The sequence below is a fragment of the Ovis aries genome, chromosome 7 (genome assembly GCF_016772045.2).
Source record: "Ovis aries strain OAR_USU_Benz2616 breed Rambouillet chromosome 7, ARS-UI_Ramb_v3.0, whole genome shotgun sequence".
NCBI classification, from domain to species: domain Eukaryota; kingdom Metazoa; phylum Chordata; class Mammalia; order Artiodactyla; family Bovidae; genus Ovis; species Ovis aries.
The window spans coordinates 21,617,900-21,638,662 of record NC_056060.1 but is presented as its reverse complement, the minus strand read 5'-3'; the positions used below and the strand labels follow the sequence as shown (position 1 = coordinate 21,638,662).

The window sequence follows — 20,763 nt, the reverse complement described above, 5'->3', positions numbered from 1 at the left end:
CAGAGCCTGGAGGAGAGTTGAGGCTCCATAAAGATGTACCAAGAGGTTTCCTGACTTAATCTTGCTAAGACAAGCCCTTATTCAAGAACGTGCTGTATTTCATTGTCTCTCCCTCTCTCCACCCACCTTCATTTTTCAACCCTTTTGGGAACTATAACAAGCAAAGAAGTGGGCAAATGTATGAAATGTTGCCTTCTGCTTTACGTTTCTATGAAGTCAGTGTCTAGTCTTCCTTGTTGGATTCCAGCAGCAACATCCATCAATATCTAAATCCCTCACTCCTCTGATGCCCAACTCAGCCCCTCCTCTTCCCAGCAGACTCTGCATGTGCTGTATTTTTAATGCTGAAATTTGGCAACTCTTTCCAAACCCAACCATCAGAATAAAGAATGTGATGAAGCAGAAGATCTTTATGTGGGTCTCACACTTGGATGGTGTGGAAAGTGCAGAGTGCCTCTGTTTATTGAGCGCATAATATTTTGTAGTCACTCCTGCAATGCAACTAATCCTCCTTCTGACTTCTCTCAGTGGTTCTTTTCCTCTGCTACTAATGGTGTCTGTACTTTTCTTAAGGCACTTTTATATTTTAACCTGGTTATAAATATACATATATCTCCCACTGGACTGTGAGTGTTTAAAGACAGGTATTTCTCTGGAATTCCCTGGCGGTCCAGTGGTTAGGTCTTGGTGCTTTCACTGCCAGGCCCCTGGGTTTGATCCCTGGTCAGAGAGCTAAGATCCCACAAGCCAAGCTATGTGGCAAGGGAAAAAAAAAAAATCTGTAAAGACAGGTATTTCTCTGTGCCCGCTATATGCTTAATATATGTTTTTCAAATGAACACGTGAAAGGATGACAATATTGTTCTAGTCACAGAGGCTTGAAGCCCTGGCTCATATTTGACAGCTCCTGTTCCTTTCCTCCACATCCCATAGATGCCAAGTCCTGTTCATTCTCCCTTCACAGTGCTGCTCACATTCTTCTTCATTGCAATTGATATTGCCTTTGGCTTCTTATCTTCTCAATCCTGAATTACTGAAATATTCTCCTAATTTTTCTGGGCCCAAACTATGCTTCTAATTAATTCTACACAGTACCAGGTTGATTTTCTTAAAACATCATCTCGATCTTATCATTTGCCTGCTTAATAATGGTCTGTAAGGTTCAACTCCTCAGTATGACATTCAAAGCCTTCCAAAATCTGTTCCCATTTTACCTTATATTAGTTCTCTGCTCCAAGGTCCCATTCAGGGAGACCTCAAAGAAGAGAGGTACAAATGATCAGTGCTGCAATGGGTGGAAATATAAACTGATACATACCATGGAGAATAGTATGGAGTTCCCCCCACAAAAAAAAAAATTAAAAATAGACCTACCATATGATCTAGTAATCTCATGTCTGGGTACGTATCCAAAGGAAATGAAATCACTATCTCATAGAGATAGCTGCAATCCAGCGTTCACATTATTCACAGTTACCAGTATATGAAAACAATATCCATCATCAATGTACAAATGCATAAAGTGTTATATATGTGGTAGAGTATTATTCAGCCATAAAAAAGAATGAGATCCTGCCATTTGTGATGAGATGGATGAAACTTGAAGGCATTATGCTAAGTGAAAGAAGTCAGGCAGAGAAAGACAAATAATGTATGAGCTTACTTATATGTAGGATCTAACAAAGCCAAAAGTTATGACCAACCTAGATAGCATATTCAAAAGCAGAGACATTACTTTGCCGCCTAAGGTCCGTCTAGTCAAGGCTATGGTTTTTCCAGTAGTCATGTATGGATGTGAGAGTTGGACTATAAAGAAGGCTGAGCACTGGAGAATTGATGCTTTTGAACTGTGGTGTTGGAGAAGACTCTTGAGAGTCCCTTGGACTGCAAGGAGATCCAACCAGTCCATTCTGAAGGAGATCAGCCCTGGGGTTTCTTTGGAAGGAGCAATGCTAAAGCTGAAACTCCAGTACTTTGGCCACCTCATGCGAAGAGCTGACTCATTGGAAAAGACTCTGATGCTGGGAGGGATTGGGGGCAGGAGGAGAAGGGGATGACAGAGGATGAGATGGCTGGATGGCATCACGGACTCAATGGACGTGAGTCTCAGTGAACTCCGGAAGTTGGTAATGGACAGGGAGGCCTGGCATGCTGCGATTCATGGGGCCGCAAAGAGTCGGACACGACTGAACTGAACTGAACAAAGCCAAACTCTTAGAAGCAGTAGATTGGTGGTTGTCAGAGGCTCAGAGTTGATGAAAATGGGAAGATGTTGGTCAAAAGTGTACGAACTTCCAGTTATAAGAGGAATAAGTTCTGGAAATCAAATGCACAGCACAGTAACTCTCGTTAACTATATTCTTTTGTATACTTGAAAGTTGCTGAGAGTAGACCTTAAATGTGCTTACCATAACAACGAAAATGGCTTTCCAGCGCCGGCCCCGGACACAGCAACCGTCGCGATCTTGATGCCCAAGAAGAACCGGATTGCCATTTATGAACTCCTTTTTAAGGAGGGGGTGATGGTGGCCAAGAAGGATGTCCACATGCCCAAGCACCCAGAGCTAGCAGACAAGAATGTGCCCAATCTTCACGTCATGAAAGCCATGCAGTCTCTCAAGTCACGAGGCTACGTGAAGGAACAGATTGCCTGGAGACATTTCTACTGGTACCTCACCAACGAGGGCATCCAGCATCTCCGCGATTACCTCCACCTGCCCCCTGAGATCGTGCCCGCCACCCTGCGCCGCAGCCATCCTGAGACTGGCCGGCCACAGCCCAAAGGTCTGGAGGGAGAGCGACCTGCAAGACTCAATGCAAGGGGAAGCCGACAGAGACACATACAGACAAAGCGCCGTGCCCCCTGGTGCCGACAAGAAAGCCGAGACCGGAGCTGGGTCAGCAACTGAATTCCAGTTTAGAGGCAGATTTGGTCGTGGACGTGGTCAGCCACCTCAGTAAAGTTGAAAGGGGTTGTTTTATGTTGAATAAACCTGTAAACAGAAAAAATTTAAAAAAAAAAACAACGAAAATGATAATTATGCGAGGTGAAGGATTTGTTAACTATCCATATTGCAGTAAATGTTTTGTGATACATACATACACAGACACATACACAGAAGTATCAAATCATCATATTGTACACACTAAACTTAAATAACGTTATATGTCAATTATATCTCAATAAGGTTTCCCTGATGGTCCAGTGGTTGTCTGCCTGCCAAAACAGGAGACGAAGGTTTGAGTCCTGGTCCGGGAGGATCCCATATGCCGTGGGGCAGCTACTGAGTTCCACACTCTGGAGCCCAAGAGCTGCAACCACTGAGCCCACATGGCACAGCTACTGAAGTCTGTGTGCCCTAGAGCCCATGCTCTGCAACAAAGAGGAGCCACCACTGGCCACAACTAGAGAAAGCCCATGTGCAGCAACGGAGACACAGTGCAAGCAAAAATAAATTATATCTCAGTAAAGCAGGTGTTGGAGAAGAAAACAATGATAAGTGCTATAGTTCACAGGTGAGAAAGGTGGTCAGTATGGATTGGGGTGAGTTTGGGGGTCAAGGAAGGCTTTGTCAAGGAGGTCTGGATTCATTTCCTTAAATACCACTTAGGTCCCATTGCTTCTCAAATTCAGAGCCTCTTCTCTCTCGGCCTGTTTTCAGAATGGGTGATATGTAAGCCAGACTTGGGAGGATAAAATTCAAAAAGATGAAGTGGAGGTGGGAGATGTGCTGGGAATAACATGAAAAGAGGTTGTGGTGGATGGATTAGGACTGGGCCACAGGGGGTCTCATGTCAGCTTGGAGGATGATGTTAGAGGGGGAGCTGTAATATTTAGAAAAGTATACTCCATATGGTTCCGGCAGTAGATGTAGCTTGTCACTCCGCCCCAATCTAGTTTCTCTTTCTGAAGGGCCAGCTGCCAGTGTCCACCCTTCGTTGGTCTGAGACTTAAACTCAGTATGATGGTGTCAAAGTCAGTTGTTTCTCCTGCCTTGAAACTACAAACCAATCTCTTGCCGTTGTGAACTGTGGGGCAAAAAGGGAACCAACAGATGCTTTCAGCTGCCTGCTCAGAACTTCAGCACCAGTCAGAGAAGCTGTACTGCCAGAGAGCTGTCCGGTGTGCCACGACTGTCTGCAGATGGAAGTTCATGCTCACGCCCAAAGCAGAGAAGAAAAAGACCTCCAGGTTTTAGTCCCCCTTCTGGCCCCACGGAGCTCTGTCATTCTGAAGGTATCTGGGCGCCCCGTACAAGGCTCCCTCGCTCTCCTTTCTGCTGTCTTTGTGCCAGTCGGTTCCTTTTTTCCCCACGTTGCTCATGAGGTGCTCCCTGACCCCATGCCCCTGAAGAGTGAACCCAGCATCCAGGACTCCTGCCCCAGGGGGTCCATGGCAGTCTATTCTGTTTTGTTTTGGTTTGGGGCCGTGTCCTGTGACCTGTGGGATCTCAGCTCTGTGACCAGGGATCGAACTTAGGCCATAGCAGTGTAAGCCTGGCATCCCAGGGAACCCAGTCTGACTATGCCATTACACTGACTAGTCTGTACCTTTCCCTAGGCTGGGGACCCTTTCAGGGCAGGGACAGGGCTTCATTTATCTCTGTGCCCAGTGCTCCCAGCAGGAAAAACAAGAGGAACCCAGCTCTGCTCCTTTCACTGGTGCCCCCTTTCCTTTGTAGTTACCCAGCCCCCACCCAACTCCAGGTGCTTGGAGGATGACAGACAGGTGACTCCTCCGGTGACGCTCAGGTGTGTCATGGGCAGCGTCTCCCCAGCGCTGAAGACTCCACTGGCCTCACCCTGTCCCCCCCTCAGCAGTCTTCCGAGGGGGTGGGCGCTGCTCCGTCAGCCAGTCCCAAAGCCTGGTTTGGGTTTTGGGAGAAGCCACAGATCACACACCTTCCTGTATGGTTCTGGCTGCAGCCCGGCTTCTCCTTACCATCTCTCTTCCTCCACCTCACAGATCCCTGCCTTGCTCCTTCCAACCTTCGCCGGACCCCAGGGATGGCTCTGCAAGATGTGTGCAAGTGGCAGGCCCCTGACACCCAGGAAACCTCCCCTCACCTGCCTCAGGCTGGCAGCTGGGCTGTGCCCCGAGGCTGGGACCCTCAAGCCTTCCTGCAGACGCACGGCCCCAGGCTGGCCCATGGTACCACCACCCTGGCCTTCCGCTTCCGTCATGGAGTCATCGCTGCGGCTGACACCCGGTCCTCCTGTGGCAACTACGTGGCGTGTCCAGCCTCACGCAAGGTCATCCCTGTGCACCAGCATCTCCTGGGCACCACCTCTGGCACCTCGGCTGACTGCGTCACGTGGTACCGGGTGCTGCAGCGGGAGCTGCGACTGCGGGCACTGAGGGAGGGTCAGCTGCCCAGTGTGGCCGGTGCTGCCAAACTTTTATCAGTCATGATGTCACGCTACCGGGGGCTGGATCTGTGCGTGGCCACGGCCCTGTGTGGCTGGGACCGCTCTGGCCCTGCCCTCTTCTATGTCTACAGCGATGGCACCTTCCTGCAGGGGGATATCTTTTCGGTGGGCTCTGGGTCTCCCTACGCCTATGGTGTGCTAGATCGCGGCTACCGCTACGACATGAGCACCCAGGAAGCCTACGCCCTGGCCCGCCGCGCCGTGGCCCATGCCACCCACCGCGATGCCTACTCTGGGGGTTCCGTGGACCTCTTCCACGTGCGGGAGAGTGGATGGGAGTATGTGTCCTGCCATGATGCCTGGGTGCTGTACTCGGAACTGCAGAAGCTTCCAGAACCAGAGAAGGAACGGGAGGAGGAGGCCACCCCCGACAGAGTTGGCGAAGGCAGAGAACCGTCTGTGGGGCTGGCACCTGGGGACTTGAAGGTGCCCACAGAGAGGCTGTGAGCAGCAGCAGGATCTGGGGGGCCCAGCCCAGGGTGAGAGATGGGGCCACAGGGGAAGCATCGGGGTCCTGCTCTCCTGGGTTGCTGGCTTCATTTGTTCCAAGTTTCTATCCCTTTCTCTTCCCAGAGCTATTGACCTCTCTGTCCAACTTGTTCCTGTTGGCACCCAATAGATTGATCTAGCCTCCTTCTCAGCACCGAGTCCATCTTTCAGCAAATACTGAGCACCGGCTGCACGCCAGATGCTGTGCTGAGCTAGACCCTCTTTTCTTGCCATCTTCCTTTCTGCTTTCTTCCATCCTATCCCCAGTCTCTCTTCTTCTTCTCGTTTTAGTCCTCAGCTCAGCTTCAGAGTCTTTGCACTTTCTCACCTGGATGGGGGGGACGGTGGGAGGGGAATGAGGGGGGATAGTAGCCCCCGGGACCCAGGCTGGAAGGGTCGGGGCCGGTGCAGCATGAGCATCTGGGGGTAAGTGATGGGCTCCCTCTACTGCTTTCCTCCTCTGCCGCCACCCCCACTCGACCCTCCTGATTCTGATAATGACTCCTTTACTGACCGCAGTTTTCATGATTAACTGTTTAAGGTTAATGTGATCCTCACTTGACAGAAGAGGAAACAGGTTCAGAGATGTGTGACTTGCCTGAGGTGACGCGGTCAGTGCAGAGATGAGCCTGGGATCCAGGCCATCCACTCCAGGGCTGTGCTCCTTCCGCACAGCTTCTCTCCCAGGGCCTCTTCCTGCGCCCGGGGAGTGATGTGGGGGAGAGAGCAGCTGGGCCAGGCCCCTTCCTGCTGGCCAGGGAAGAAGGAACCTGGAGGAGCCCAAGGGTCTGGAGGGCTGAGCCCAGGAAGCATCCCCTGTTGAGCCCCCTCTGTCCTTTCTTGCCAAGGCCTGAGTCATCGGCACCCTGCAACCCCAACCAGTGCGCTCTGGCTTCTGAGCCTGTCATGGCTGCTGCCAGACTTCTGCCGTCCCTTTGCCTTCTCCCCAGCCTCTCCTTCCGGTAGCTCCCTCTGGGCATGAAGAAAAGAGGGAGATGGCTGTGCCAAGGGTAACTGCTGGGTTAGCGCGTCCTCTCCCTCCCCTCCTGTCTGCTTGCTGCTCCCCTGTGAGCCCTGACTTGGTGATGCAGGCTGACAACTCCAGGAGGGATGCCACCCTGCCCCCTTCCCCAGGCCAAGTGGAGGGGAAGGCATGGTCAACCTAGGAGATGGGACCCGAAGGTAGGTTCCTGAACCTTCTTTCTTTGTCTTACTCCCACTGCTTCCAGTCCCAAGATGAACAGCATCTCTTCTCCCTCTTGGACCCCCTCCTCCCAGCTTCTGGCCCGGTCCTGAGCCTGGACCCTGCACTTAAGGCTAAGAATTCCACCAGGCAGGAGCTGGGCCAGACAGAGGAGCCCTAGTACGCTCTGGCTTTCAGGGGATGATGGGGGAGAAGGGAGGAAAGCTGGGGGAGCCCCAGGAAGGAAAGCAGTAGGGGGAGGAAGGAAATGAGGGGGGTTGCTGCAGAAAGATGCCCAGTACAGGAGAACAAGCCTTTTAGCGGGGGTCTGGGAATCCGGCTGGTGGCCTCTATGCAATCTTTCATCCTTCACCCTCCCCTCAGCCTCAGGTGAGGAGGTGCAGGACTCTGGGAATGATAACTATAGGTCAAGGATCCTTAGGCTAGTTTTCTCCTGGAGGAACACAGGAGGAAGGGCAGTTTTTCCCCAGGGTTCAAGTGTTTGATTGACTCAGATATAAGAAGGTGCACCTCCACGTGTGGAGATGAGTGTGGGTGAGTGATCCTGGATAAGTGGTGGTTCCCATGTGCAGAGACAGGAAACGGGCCACAAGAGAAAGAGCCCCGTCTGAGTAAGGAGAACGGCCAATTATCAGGGAGAAAGGGCTTACTATTTTTGGGGGGAGAAAAAGTCCAGAGTAGAGAGGAGGTGGGGCAGGGCTCACCCCAGGGGTTCACTACTTCTGCAGCCTCACTGCCCTCCCCGGCCCCCCGCAAACACCCCCACCCACCCAACCAGGGAGTGAGAAAAGGCAGGAATGGAGGACAGGCTAGCCTGCCGTTGCCACCTGAACCAACCCCCAGGCAAGCTGGGAACCACATGCAGCTCCCCACCCCACCCCCACACTCTGACCCCCTCACCTTCCCATTAATCAGGGAAGGAGGACTGAACCCAGATAGGGAGGGCTCTCTTCTTGTATCTCCTCCCATCAGCTCTCCGTTCTCTCTTCTCTTTTCCTTCCCTGGTCCTGCCCTCTTCACTTCCTTTGACAAATTCTCTTTCCAATGGTGAGATATTTAAGACCAGAGATAAACCTAAGGGTCTAGCTGAAAAGTCTGTTTCCCTACACTGTTTTCCTGGCAGCTGAATGAGTTGGGAAGGACCTCAGGAGAGTGTTAGGGAGGGCTGGCAGAGCGGGCGAAGGCTCGCACCCCACTTCAATGCACCGCTCACTAGCCAGGGGTAGCCCATGCCTCACTCCCTGCTCTTCTCCCCTTATTCCTAAAGGTTTGATTCAGACATCAGGGGAGACCATGGGGGTCAATCTAGCCCTGAACCGGGAGACCTGTCCTGACGCCCTGCTTGCGGTGCTGCCCTCCTAAGTGTCTCCCTCTGGGGCAGACAGACTGCTCTCATACAGGCCCTCAGGCAGGCAGGGCCCAGTTTCCAGCCTTCAGCAGAGTCAATGACAATGCCATGCTTGCACCATAGGCCTGGTTTGGAGGAACCCATCGACATCACAGCTTCCTGGGAGAAGATACTATAACTGTTTCACTGAACGAATCTGTTCTCAGAAACTGTGTCCAAGAAATGGAGGCCTGTACTAACCTATTTGATCCCTCCCTCCCTCCATCCTTCTCTTCATTGTTTGTTTTCTGGCTGAAGCCAAAGGCCTCTTCAAGCAGAGCTGCGTGTACAAAGGATCTGACAGGATGGAGGCGGCCCGTCAGAGCAGGGTCTTTGTCCTCCCTGGTGGCCTTAACCACACAGCACGTAAGGTCCAAGAAGGCATCTTCCCATTGGAGCAGCCTCCCTTGACTACCCGCACCTCGCACTTGGAAGGGAAGGTCACAAGGACCTGTCCTGACCTATCCACTCCCCAGGAGCTCTTGCTGGACTTACGAGACCTGGGCCAGGTCTACTGTTTGTTCCTGGGTGGACCCCTTCTCTACGCAAGGAGCCCACAGTGAGAGACGCTGGCCACCCGCTGGGCTCCCGTCCCAGCTGACTTTGGTTCAACCCCTAAAACAGCCCGCCTTCCTGGGGCCCCTCTCTCCCCTCCTCTGTGCCCATGAAGAACAAGACCACAGACCGGGAAGAATGAAGGGTGGAGGCAGCAGGTCCACCGTGACTGTACCACCTTACCCCGACCCAGCCTTTTCCAGCTGGGACCACAGGCCCCAGCAGGCACCGGCTTGCTCCTCTCTGCTGTCCCCCGCCCACTGTCCTAGTCTAGAACCCCTCCTCCTCTCTCCTTAGTCTCGTTATAGCTCCTCCTTCTCTCCACAGTCTCCCTCCTGCTCTCCCCTCTGGCCAAGCCCCATGTCTTAATTTCCTTGGACACTTTGAGACCAACAGAGAACCCAGAGGTGGTGGGAGCAGGGGAACGAGTCATTATCTCCTTGGTCCCAGAATGGAATCAACCCAAACTCTCCTCTGTGAAAGGGACTTGAAGCAGACTGTCCCCCAAAGGAGAAAGGAGAATGAGCCGAGGGGGTGGGCTTAGGCCTCTCTTCCAACCCTTCAGCACAGTGACACGCTCTGAGAGACACCTGAGTGTGGAAAGGAGAGCAGGGCTCCAGCTTTACAAAATAAAGTGTTTGTTTATTATGAAATTAGAGATGGAGGCCCCTCCCCTTCCGCCCTCTTTCCCCTTCCCCAGCAGCCTCCCTCTTTCCTTCCCCTCCCCCAGGGGCTGGGAAGCATACAAGACGATGCCCAGAGCCAGGATGCCCAAGGCCGGTTGACAGCTGGGCAGAGCTCCAGGGAGGCGGCCACAGTGGGGGGCTGGAGCTCTCGCCCTGGGAGGTGGGCTGGCTCCCTCTCTCTGCTGGAGGCCAGTGGAGCCAGGATGAGGCCATGAGTGATGGATGGAACCATGCGGGCAGGTCTGTAAAGACAGGAGAGCCAGAGTTGAGAGGCGGTGAGTGGGGGAGGGCTTTGGGCCAGCCTGGTGCTCCTAGAGGTCTAGGGACACTGACCTGGGGCAGAACATCCCCTGCAGGAGGGTGGGCAGCAGTGGCTGGACGTTTCTCTTGCTTTTGGGATGGACAACAGAAAAAACCAAAAAGCCCATCACAGGGACCCACAGAGAATGTGGGCAGATGTGGGCAGGAGACAGACAGAGAGCGTGTGTGCACAAGGGAGACACATAGGGCCCTGGGTGACAGAGGCAGAATGGAGCAGACCAAACAGAGCCACGAGAGAGTGGAATCACAGTGAGAGAGGCGGGAGGTTCAGAGTCGGAGCCGCACAACCCAGACCCAGACAGGGAGCGTGTCGGAGACAGACGGATCCCTGGAGAGAGACGAACAGACGACTGGGGAGGAGGGACGTAAGGAGGCAGTTGCCTCGGGGAGGTGGGGAGGAGGGACACGGGGACTGGGGAGGCCTGGGGGCCCCTGGGCTGCTGCCGCCTGCCTGGACCCGGGGGGCTCACTCAGAGGGCCTACGCTGCCGCCCCGCTTCGGTGGGGGAAGCGGGGGCAGTGCCAGGCCCGTCTCAGGGGGCTGGGGGCTCCTTGGCCCCGTAGAGCTCGGCTAGGGTGCGAAAGAGCGGCCCCCAGTCGTCCAGCGGCTCAGCCGGGCCCTGGGCGCCGCCGATCTCGCTGCCGGAGCCCAGGGAGCTGAGGGAGCCGCAGGAAGAGCCGCGGCCCTCGTAGCCGTACACTTGCACGGAGTCGTAGGGCGGCACGCTGGGGTCCTCGTCCGCCTCGCGCAGCCGCAGCGCCAGCAGCTGCGCCACGTCGGCGGGGCCGGGAGGCCGGGGCTGGCGCGGTGCCCGCGCCCAGGGCAGCACATCGCGGCGCGCGGGTGGGCCAGGCGCCGGCGGGGCCGCCCCGTCAGGGTTCTGCAGGGCGCTGATGTCGAAGGCCTCCGTGTCTTCCTCACCGCCGCCCTCGTCGTCGTAGGTGATGATGTTCTCGCGCACGTCCTCCTCCTCCAGCACCATCAGGGCTTCTTGCTTCTGGCGCCGCAGAGCCACGAAGAGCACCACCAGGGCTGGGGGAGAGGCGCACAAGTTCCATTTGGAACGGCCCAGGGGTGGCAAGCCCTAGCTTTGACCTTTGGCAAAACGCTTTTGAATCCTGACTTCAACCCTTTACTTGCTGTGTGACTGCGGAGAGTTGCTTAACTTCTCTGAACCTCTTTGGCCCTTGGATTGCTTGTGTGGAAAAGAGGGGAAACATATTTACCCCTTAAGGTTGTTGAAAGGATGAAATACCAAGTGATGTGCCCAGCACCACATATGGCCCAGAGTTGGGGCTCAGTAAATAGTTTTTATGGCTCATGACTGTCTTTAGCTTGGCAGGTCAGGGATATGAGGCCAGAGTGTTTCTCTTGGGTGTATCAGGCAGTGGGAAAACCCAGACATGAGGGTTCCTTCATGACCTAGGGTGGACTTCCCTATGTCCAAGGTCCTGCTTCTCTCCACACCCCCTGCAGGCCTAGATCTCATCTATGACCCCATCTATGGCTTGACTCACCCAGCAGCGTGCCCACACAGGTGACAATGGCAAGCAGAGCCCCCGTGCTGAGCCCAGCAGGTGAGAGCTGAGCCTCGGGCCTGCAGGACGCCACGGAGCCATCAGGCCGGCAGCGGCACACACTGACAGTTACTGTGGCTGTACTGCTCAGTACTGGCTGCCCCCAGTCCCACAGTTCTATGGGAACCAAGTAGGGGGCCTGGCGGGGTGGAGCAGGGCGAGAGGGCAGCAGCAGGCTGGCGGAGCCATCTGTAGGAGAGACAGGTCTTTGGGCACCTCCTGGGATACCTTCCCACTAAGGTCGGTGCAGCCCATGGAGACAGAGCTGTCTGTGGGGAAGGTTTGCAAAGAGCAAAACCACAGCCACCTTCTTTTATTTATTTATTTTGGCCACACTGCGTGGCTGGCAGGATCTCAGTTCCCCAGCCAGGGACTGAACCCAGGCCCCTGCAGTGAAAGCCCTGAATCCCAGAATCCTTTGGCATCAATGGTAAAGAACCTGCCTGCCAATGCAGGAGACACAGGAGATGTGGGTTTGCTCCCTTAGTCAGGAAGAGCCCCTGGAGTGGGAAATGGCAACCCACTCCAGTATCCTTGCCTGGAGAATCCCATGGACAGAGGAGCCTGGTGGGCTACAGTCCATGGGGTCACAGAGTCGGATACAACTGAACACATACACACACACCCTGCCCCCCGCTCCACAGGCCATCAAGGAACTCCCCAAACTGCATGTAGATTCTGTAGGGTGGAGCCCCAGGTAGGTGGGTGGAGTTAGGGATGGTGGAGGAGGGGAGGGAAGCAGGTAAGGGCACAGCTGTAGGAGGCTACCCACCTCGGTTGTCCCGGACAGTGAAGTTGGCATCCGGGCCCAGAGGGCCATGAAAGGAGACATGGCTATTGTTGCCGACTTCATCTCTGTCCAGGGCTTGGATGACCTGAATCAGCTGAGGGGAAGAAGAGAAACCTGTATGGAGTGGGCAGCAGGAGTTCTCGAGGTCCCAACCCGCCTGCCTCAGTGGCTTACCTGGCCGGGGACTGCAGAATCGCACACAAAGGTGTCATAGGGCTCAGCCAGCTGGGGAGCGTTGTCATTCTCATCCAGGGTCTGGATGGCCACTTGCACCCGGGAGGCCTGTGCAGAGCTGTCTGAAGCCAGAACACGAACACGTGCACCCCACGCAAGCACACACATCACAGTTACACACAGTACATATGGTGTGTGAATGTCACATCCAGAACATGGCATGCATGTGGGACACGTGAGATATGCGTGAGATATGCAGGTAGCATCAATGTGGTGAGGCGAATGGAACAAGTGCATATAACATCCATGTGGTACCCAAGAATATGTGGAATACACACCCCATATACATTCAACAGGAGCATAGCACTCAGGACATATATGAACAATCACCCACATGCAGGGCACTTGCACCGTCAAGGAAAGGTAGACAGATGATGCATAGCACACAACTGCCACGAAAGATGCAATACGTTCATCCCATACAGTCCATGTACTCAGTGTTTAAAGCGAATACAACGCACACAAAGGGAATGTTCCACATGTACAGTGAATGCAGCATCACCACCCCCAGGATGCAGAGAAAGCATTTTCATGCACGAAAACAGTGGGACAGACATACACACTCGTGCACACACACACACGGCCCATCAGAGGTCTGGGAGGCTGTGGCGTAGCAATGAGTATCACTTAGGATTGACCTTGGGGAGGGAGGAGCTACCTGATTCTCAGGCGCAGAGCCAGGCCAGCCTGGGTACCGCAGCCATAGACAGGCCCCCTCATCACTGGGTGGCCCCCATCATTACCCTGCCTTGCTCCTCACTGCCAATGGCATCCAAGAGAAAATGTAAAGTATGCATCCCTGCCCTCCCCAGCGCCCATCTTCCCTAGGCTAAATCTCTCCCCTAGGCTAAAGTTCCTTTAGTCTTTCCCCCAGGTTGAGGGAGAGCTGGTTGGCTCTTGGGAAGGGGCTGAGGTCACAGCCTAGGCAGAGGAGTGGACTGCCTGGCTAAAGGGTCTGGGAGATGGGACAGAGTCCATCTTTCACTGCAGTAAGGGCTCAGGGCCTGCTAGTCAGTATTGGGATTTGTGGGTGTGGGGAGCAGGATTTAGCAGGAGGTAAGAAGACAGTGGGGCTGCCGTCTATGGGGTCGCACAGAGTCAGACACCACTGAAGCGACTTAGCAGCAGCAGCAGCAGCAAGAAGACAGTGAGGGAAATACACACACACATACACACACAGGGCTATGTAAACAGACGGCCAAAGCACACACAGGGATGTTCACATGGGCAGACATGCATGCACTGTCACACAGCTGCACGGTCATAAACATAAACCTATCCACATACAGTTCAACACATACGGTGGAGGAGATAACAGCTGAGACTGCAACCTGACTCAGGCCCCACCACTTAATGTCTGCGTGACCTCAGGAAGTTACTTAACTTCTCTTTGTCTGAGTTTCCTCCTTTTAAAATGGGGGGGAAAATCATGCATCCCTCATAAAGTTGTGGTGATGATGAAGTGAATGCATCTACATTTGGTACTTAGAACCGTGTCCGATACACAGGAAGTAGTAAATTATTACTGCCTGTCCACAAACACTCACATACACAAGACAGTGTATACAAACAGCTACTTGTGTCTATCACTGTGCTATGCTTAGTCGCTCAGTTGTGTCTGACTCTTTGTGACCCCATGGACTGTAGCTCACCATGCTCCTCTGTCCAGGGGTTTTCTCCAGGCAAGAATACTGGAGTGGGTTACCATGCCTTCCTCCAGGGGATCTTCCCAATGCAGGAATGGAACCGGGGTCTCCTGCATTGCAGGCAGACTCTTTACTAGCTGAGCTACCAAGTTTCACTATACATATCCAATTACATATATGCACAAATAATATAACTCTATACACTCAACTACATAACACACATATATGCAACTACAGACATATACTCACAAGCATATGTATAGGTATGTATATGTATTTTTCACACACAGGGAAGTGCGCACCCACATGTACACACACACATAGCGCTTTAGCTCTTCACTGACGTGGCATAAGTATGTATGCACACAGGGCCAATTCCCATAGACAGGATGTGGACAGCAAACGTGGGAGATGCTGAAGCATGAGCAGGCACAGCAACGACAGGTTCACAGAAGGAGGGGAGGCCTCCCTGCCCCCGCGGGCCATGGCTGCCCAGAGGCGGCTGAACCATGCTGCTGATGACTGGTGACCGACACGGGCGGTGCAGGGAGCTGGCCCCTCTCCCCTTCCGTGGGGGCTTCCCACAAAGCTTCCCAGGGAGAGGCTGCTGGCACTCCCCGGTCAGCTCCCAGAGGAGGGCCCAGCTCCTCCCTGTTCCCACTTCAGCCTGAAGCAGAGACTGGGCAAGGCAGGGTCTCCCAGGGTGCATGCCGGGCTTCTTAGGGATTGAGAGCTATTTGAGGTTAGATTTATTTTGACTTGGGGAAAGTCAGGTATGGGAGCAAATTAAAGGTGAGGGGAAATGCTTAAGCCAACCCACCGTGCCCAGTCCAGCCCAGGAGATCAGGAAGCCTGCCTGGTGGTAAGGGTCCAGGCTGGGCACCTAGTTGTTATACCCTGGGTGGGGGTGTGTGGCACTAACACCCCCCTCACCCCATCCCCAGGGCCGGCCCCTCTGCCAGGAGGCTGCCGCCACCTCCCGGCCCTCCTGGAGGCCCAGGACTCCTCACCAAGCTCCGTGGCCAGCACTGTGAGGTTGTGCCAGACACGAGCCTCTCGGTCCAGGGGCACTGCTGTGCGGATGGTGCCGTCTTCAGGCTCGATGGAGAAGCAGCGCTCCAGGTCCGAGTGCGGGAGGATGGAGTATCTGGGGAGATGGAGCCAGGTGCGGGGCTGAGCTGGGGCAGGGCCGAGCTGGCGGCCACCCCTCCCTCCCACCTGTTCACCTTGCTGGGCCTCCTGGCTCATCTGGGCAAAGGGCCTACATGAGCTGACCAGGCAGCGCCTGCCCTGTGCACCTGGAGCCATAATTCACATTAGGGTCCCCTCAAAAGACAAATATCTCTGGGCAGTCACCAATATTAAACACCTATCCTATGACATGGGGTGCTGAGTTTCATGGGGGTGTGGAAAGAGAGACAGAGGTGACATGGGGCAAACACTGCCTGTTTTTCTGACTCCTGGGCTCTGTTCTGAGGACCAAGGACCTGAGTGCTAGCTCTGCTCTGTCTCAGACTAGCTGTGTGACCTTGGGCAAATCTTTTAACCCGTTCCCTTAACTATCAAAGGAGAATGACACTGGCCCCTCCCTCAGTGCTGTGACAGGGATGCTGGGCAGCAGGCTGGGCAGGTGGAAAGAGCGGGTCTTCTTGAGGCTGACAAGTCCGGATTGGAATTCCCACGTTGCTGCTTACTGAAAGTGTGACCCGGGGCACGTTAACACAACCTCTCAGGGCTGAGCCTCTAAAGCAGCTGCAGCCGAGAAGACTGCTACCCTTATCTTCAATCCTCCTCTCACAGGTTGTTGTGAAAATGAAATGTTATCAAGTGAGTAAAATGTGAGGCGCTGCGGGAGTGATCAATAGCCACCGCCGGCCACAGCCGTCAGCTGATCTGGTGCACTCATCAGATGAAATGCCATATCTGCTCTCACGGCCACTGGGAGGCGCCACTGCCATCCACACAGGGATGGGTGGAGAGTCTGGTTAGCAGGTCCTCCAGCCCTCCCCTGGCCCCCAGGCCTGCAGTGGGGAAGACTTCTGCCAGGAGGGGAGTGTGATGGGCAGGAAAGGTGGGGGTAGTCCTTGGGTGGGAATAGCCTGCGGCTGGGCCTTTTCCCTAAGGCCCCGCCCTGCTCCCGCCAGCTCACCTGATGGGGCTGGCTGGGGAGTCCAGGTCCGTGGCTGACACTTGGCCCACCAGGGTCCCAGGATCCTTGTTCTCAGGCACTGCCAGGTGGTAGGCAGCCTGGGTGAAGGCAGGTGGCTCTGGAGCATCCTGCACAGCCACACGCACTGAGGCCACATCCTTAAAGGGTCCTCGCCGCAGATAGGCTGGGTCAATGAGCGTATTGGTAGCCTCCACGCGGAAAGAGTAGGCGCGACGGGTCTCAAAGTCTAGGGGCTATGGTGAGGGAGATGGAGTTACTGAGGCAGGTGCAGGCCTCAGGGAGGTGGGCACCAGAGGGGTAGTGGTCTCGGTGGTCAGGGTGGTGGGGGGCAGATTACTTGGTCAGAACTCCAGGTCTGCCCCTAGTTCAATCACAGACTTGCCCTGTGCAAAGTCCTGAGCCAGTCACTCCCCCATTCTGAGCCCCAGACTCTTATCTGAAGGATGAGGAGAGGACCACAATCTCTGAGCTCCAACACAGAGATCCCAAGTCTGCTCTAGCCTGGTGAGGAGCCTGTCCTGTGGGGCAGGAGGTGGGTATGAGTGGGTCTGAAGCACTCACCTTGCGGACAGTGAGGAGCCCATCTCGACCCTGGGAGTCTGTGCTGATGCTGAAGGCCTCCGATCCCTCCCCATCAAGGATGCTGTAAGCCATGAGGGCATTGTCCCCCAGGTCTGGGTCCTGGGCCCGTAACCGGCCCACCAGGGTGCCTGGCCCAGCGGTCTCCACCACAGAGAACTGGTACAGGCCTTGGGGTGGATGGAGGGAGATGTTCTTAGAGAGGCCCCCAGCCCTCCTCCCTCCCCCAGCACGTCCTTCTCCCAGGCCTGGCTGGGGGAATGGGTTGGGGGAGGCTTCTCCAGGGGTGACAGGGGTGGGGTGGGATAGGGTGGTCAAAGGATGGCTCAAGCGGCGGCACTGGCCCCTTACTCTGAGGGAACTTGGGGGGGTTGTCGTTGACATCGCTGAGGGTGACCGTCACCGTGGTGCTGCCCGACAGCCCCCCCATGTGGCCGCCCATGTCCTTGGCTTGAATCACCACTAAGAACTCCTCCTGTGTCTCCCGGTCCATGTTGGGGATGGCAGTCCGCACCACTCCTAGGGAGAGATGATGGGTCAGGGTTGCCTGATCCCACAGCTGCCTCACCCAGCTCCCGAGCTCTAGCCTCACCAGTCTGGGGGTCCACAGAGAAGAAAGGCAGTCCATCCAACACAGTGTACACCAGCTTGGCGCTGTTCCCATAGCTGGGGTCATCGGCGTCGTGAGCAGTCACTTGGATCACTGATGTCCCTGCAGGGGTTTCCGGCACCCCACTCAGCCAGGACAGAGCCAAGTGGGGAAGAAGAGCAGATGAGTGGGACCCAGACACGAGCAGGGCTGAATTGAAGGAGATGGGTTCTGGGGCAGAAAGCAGTGGGGAAAGGGGAGGTGAGGGCACTCCAGGATGTCCAGACCTAGGGTACTCACCCACATTGGACATCTCGGGCACTGTGGCATGGTAGGGCCCGAGGGGAAAGATGGGTGGGTTGTCGTTGATGTCTTGCACCTTGATAATGAACTCCGATGGGGGCTCCAGGGGTCGGTTGGAGGCTCGGTCCACGGCTTGGGCCAATAGCACGTACTGTGCCTTCTCCTCCCGGTCCAGGCTCTTGGTGACGTGGATATTGCCTGTGGCCTCATCAATCACAAATACGGTGCCTGCGCCCTCTCCGCTCAGCAGGTACTTGGTGCGGCCCTCGCCCCTGTCCACATCTGAGTGCAGCTGCAGGGGTCAGGGAAAGACAGCAGCAGGTTCCAAGAATGGTGACAGAAAGTTAAAGAGTCTACGTCTAGGACTGGGGACAGTGTTGGGAATCCTCAGGGACCAAGGTCATTGCAGAAGTGATGAAGTTGCAGAGGAGAGCCTTGAGAGTCAGGGGAGACGGGGGAGGGGCTGAGCCTTACCTTGCCAATAAGGACAGGCTCTGGTCCAGCGTACTCCTCAATGACAAAGAATTGGTTCCACACCCAGCTCCTTCGGGTCCGAAGCAGTGATGGTTCTGGGGCCCCCCGGGACCCTGCCCAAGCCCGGGCTGGGGCTGCCAGGCGCCCCATGCATCCCCAGCCACCCAGCCAAGCCAGCAGGAGCCTCACCAGGCCCCACATATTTGGGCTCCAGCCAAGGCTCTGTTCACTGCTCCTGGGTGCTGAGGCATGAGCTGGCTGGGGCAGAGGGGCAGAGGCGTTGGGGCTACCCCATGGATCCACACCTGTAGGACAGGCAGTTGTTCAGGGTCGAGGAAACCCTTACCATCTCCTCCCAAAGTTAGACGCTCCAAATATCAGACCTCCAAGGAACCAGACACCCCACTGCCCAGAACCCATAATGAAAACGAGAGCAGTCTGATCTTTCCCTCCAGCCAGGCTCTCTGCCTGTATTCACCTCCAGCCCTCTAAGCTGATAAATCTTTGGCCAGTCAACTCTGAATAGGGAAGCTTGGGAAGAAAATAGGAGAGGGACGCTGGGAGGGCTTAGAACCGCAAATCTGGCCCCTGAACTCCCAGGGTGAGTGTGCAGCTAGGTGCTGGAGGAGATGGGGGCTACCATGGAAAGGGCTTAAAAATCCAGGAACTGGGATTCATGGAGGTGTGGTCTCAGGGTGCCGAGGGTCAGGCTGAAATGATAAGGAGGGCTGCCTCAGACAGGGTTGAGAACCTGTGAAAGTCTGTCCTCCACAGGAAGCCCTCCTCTCCAGAATCTGCTCCCTGGCACACTGCTAGCTGAAGTCCTTGAAGGGGGACTGGGCTCACAGACAGAGTGAGACGGGGGAGCTGAGAAAAGGGGAGCGGTAGAAGCCAGGAGACTGGGGAGGCAGACCCAGAGGCTAGAGACACAGCGAGATGCAGGGTGAAAACAAGACTCAGGGACTGTCCGCAGAGACAGAAAGAATGGCAGCAAGAAACAGGAGGAAAGAGATCAAAGGAGGTAGTCTGGGTGTCTGAAAGGCAGAGAGGAGTCCTGGGTACCAGGCTCCAGAATGGGTGGAAGGGCGGCCAGCACTGTGATAAGCAGGAAGGGGCGGCTTCAACTGCGGGGGTCAGACCAGGCCGCCCCAGCTCAGAACTTCATTCTGGGAGAGGGGGCAGCTGGGAGGGGATGCGGGAAGGAAGGTAGAAGAGAGGACCCTTCCCACCGCTGTCTCCCCCTTCTCCTCCTAGGGGGGACCCCTCAAGTGGCTGTGGCTGCGCCCCTCCTCCCCCAGAGCAGACACACACCTGACAGTCCTTTCCTTCCCGAGGGAAGAGGGAAGCCGGAGGGAAGCCAGGGACCTGGGAGGGAGGCGGGACGAAGAGAAGGTAGGGGATAGGGGAGTGAGAAACAGGATAGCGGGAAGGGAAGAGGAGAGGAGGGGAGAGGGAGGATCGGGGAGAGGAAGGAAAGCGGGAAGAGGAAGACAGGAAAGGAGAGAAAGGTGAAGGAAGAAAAAGGCGAAGAGGAAGGGGAGATGGAGCAAGACAGGCAAGAGGGAGAGAGAAGGGTTGGGGAGACAGGGAAGGGGCAGAAAAAGCAAACAGGCAGAAGAGGAGGCAGGATGAAGAGAAATCGAGGGAGAGGAAAATGGGAAAAAGAGGAAAAGAGGTGCGAGGGAAGAAGGGAAAGCGGTAGAGCGCGGGAGAAGGGAGCCGGCAGTGGCTCCCAGCCGCGGAGCGCACCGCTCGCCGCTCTGAAGACACCCGCAGGCTGCGGGCCCCCTGCTGCCCCTTCGCGGATTCCCGACCGTGGGCTCCAGGACAGGCGCCCTTACCTGGCAGTGCCTAGGGGCCCAGCTTGGCGGGGAGCGCTCCCGCCCGCCCCCGTCGCCGGGTCCCGGGGGCGCAGCCCCGAGCCGATCGGAGCGGGCGCCGCGGCTCCGCTGCAGGTCTGAGCGGCCCCGGCGAGAACAAGGGAGCGAGACGGAGGGGGCGGGGGAAGGAGGCTCCGCCTGAGGAGGAGCGAGGCGGCTCCGCGCCGCGCGGGAGAGGAGAGCCCAGCCTCCGACCCTCCCCGGCCAGCCCGGGCCGCGCGGAGAGGGCGGGGGCGGCGCCTGGTGCCCGCCCCCTCGGCGCTGCTGGCCGCCGGGCGCATACAGATGCGGCGCCCCTCCCGGGCCGGGCCCGCAGCGCCCTGAGGGGCACTCGGGTGGGAGTGCGTCCAGGCCGTTTCCGAAGAGCTAGCGGGGAGGGCGCATCGCGGGGCGCGAAGAGGCCCGCAGCCGGACGAAGGGCGAGCGCACGGGGAGCCCGGGAGCCTGGA

General features: G+C 55.9%; 3 protein-coding genes across 5 annotated transcripts; 2 read left to right on the top strand and 1 right to left on the bottom strand.

The window, feature by feature from the left end:
* Nucleotides 1-2,423: 2,423 nt before the first annotated feature.
* Nucleotides 2,424-2,994, top strand: LOC101123213 (small ribosomal subunit protein eS10-like). The gene has a single exon (XM_060418561.1). It carries the CDS (start codon nt 2,469-2,471, stop codon nt 2,907-2,909), a length of 441 nt encoding a protein of 146 aa, XP_060274544.1. The 5' UTR covers nt 2,424-2,468; the 3' UTR covers nt 2,910-2,994.
* A 923-nt stretch (nt 2,995-3,917) lies between these two features.
* On the top strand, nt 3,918-6,065 carry PSMB11 (proteasome subunit beta 11). Its single transcript, XM_015096754.3, has 2 exons — nt 3,918-4,237; nt 4,967-6,065. Exon 2 carries the CDS (start codon nt 5,008-5,010, stop codon nt 5,875-5,877), a length of 870 nt encoding a protein of 289 aa, XP_014952240.2. The 5' UTR covers nt 3,918-4,237; nt 4,967-5,007; the 3' UTR covers nt 5,878-6,065.
* A 3,627-nt stretch (nt 6,066-9,692) lies between these two features.
* On the bottom strand, nt 9,693-20,393 carry CDH24 (cadherin 24). Of its 3 annotated transcripts, XM_015096880.4 has the most exons (13): nt 20,276-20,393; nt 18,435-18,739; nt 17,958-18,252; nt 17,661-17,780; nt 17,420-17,587; nt 17,051-17,238; nt 16,469-16,722; nt 15,330-15,466; nt 12,614-12,735; nt 12,422-12,533; nt 11,590-11,838; nt 10,085-11,104; nt 9,693-9,993 (listed from the first exon to the last, which is right to left on the bottom strand). In XM_015096880.4, exons 2-12 carry the CDS (start codon nt 18,633-18,635, stop codon nt 10,605-10,607), a joined length of 2,346 nt encoding a protein of 781 aa, XP_014952366.3. In that variant the 5' UTR covers nt 18,636-18,739; nt 20,276-20,393; the 3' UTR covers nt 9,693-9,993; nt 10,085-10,604. The 3 variants fall into 3 exon arrangements, with proteins under 3 accessions (XP_014952366.3, XP_042108900.1, XP_060274543.1); XM_042252966.2 differs by lacking the exon at nt 11,590-11,838; XM_060418560.1 differs by lacking the exons at nt 9,693-9,993; nt 10,085-11,104; nt 11,590-11,838 and having other exon boundaries at nt 12,423-12,553.
* Nucleotides 20,394-20,763: the final 370 nt, after the last annotated feature.

Excerpts from the sequence above, each read along its gene's own strand:
- PSMB11 (XM_015096754.3), top strand. The coding sequence starts at position 5,008 with ATGGCTCTGCAAGATGTGTGCAAGTGGCAGGCCCCTGACACCCAGGAA.
- CDH24 (XM_015096880.4), bottom strand. The coding sequence starts at position 18,635 with ATGTGGGGCCTGGTGAGGCTCCTGCTGGCTTGGCTGGGTGGCTGGGGA. Across the intron at positions 11,839-12,421 it reads CACTGTCCGGGACAACCGAG|ATGGCTCCGCCAGCCTGCTG; the intron begins GTGGGTAGCCTC and ends TCTCTCCTACAG. Across the intron at positions 11,105-11,589 it reads CTGTGTGGGCACGCTGCTGG|CCCTGGTGGTGCTCTTCGTG; the intron begins GTGAGTCAAGCC and ends CCTCTCCCCCAG.
- LOC101123213 (XM_060418561.1), top strand. The coding sequence starts at position 2,469 with ATGCCCAAGAAGAACCGGATTGCCATTTATGAACTCCTTTTTAAGGAG.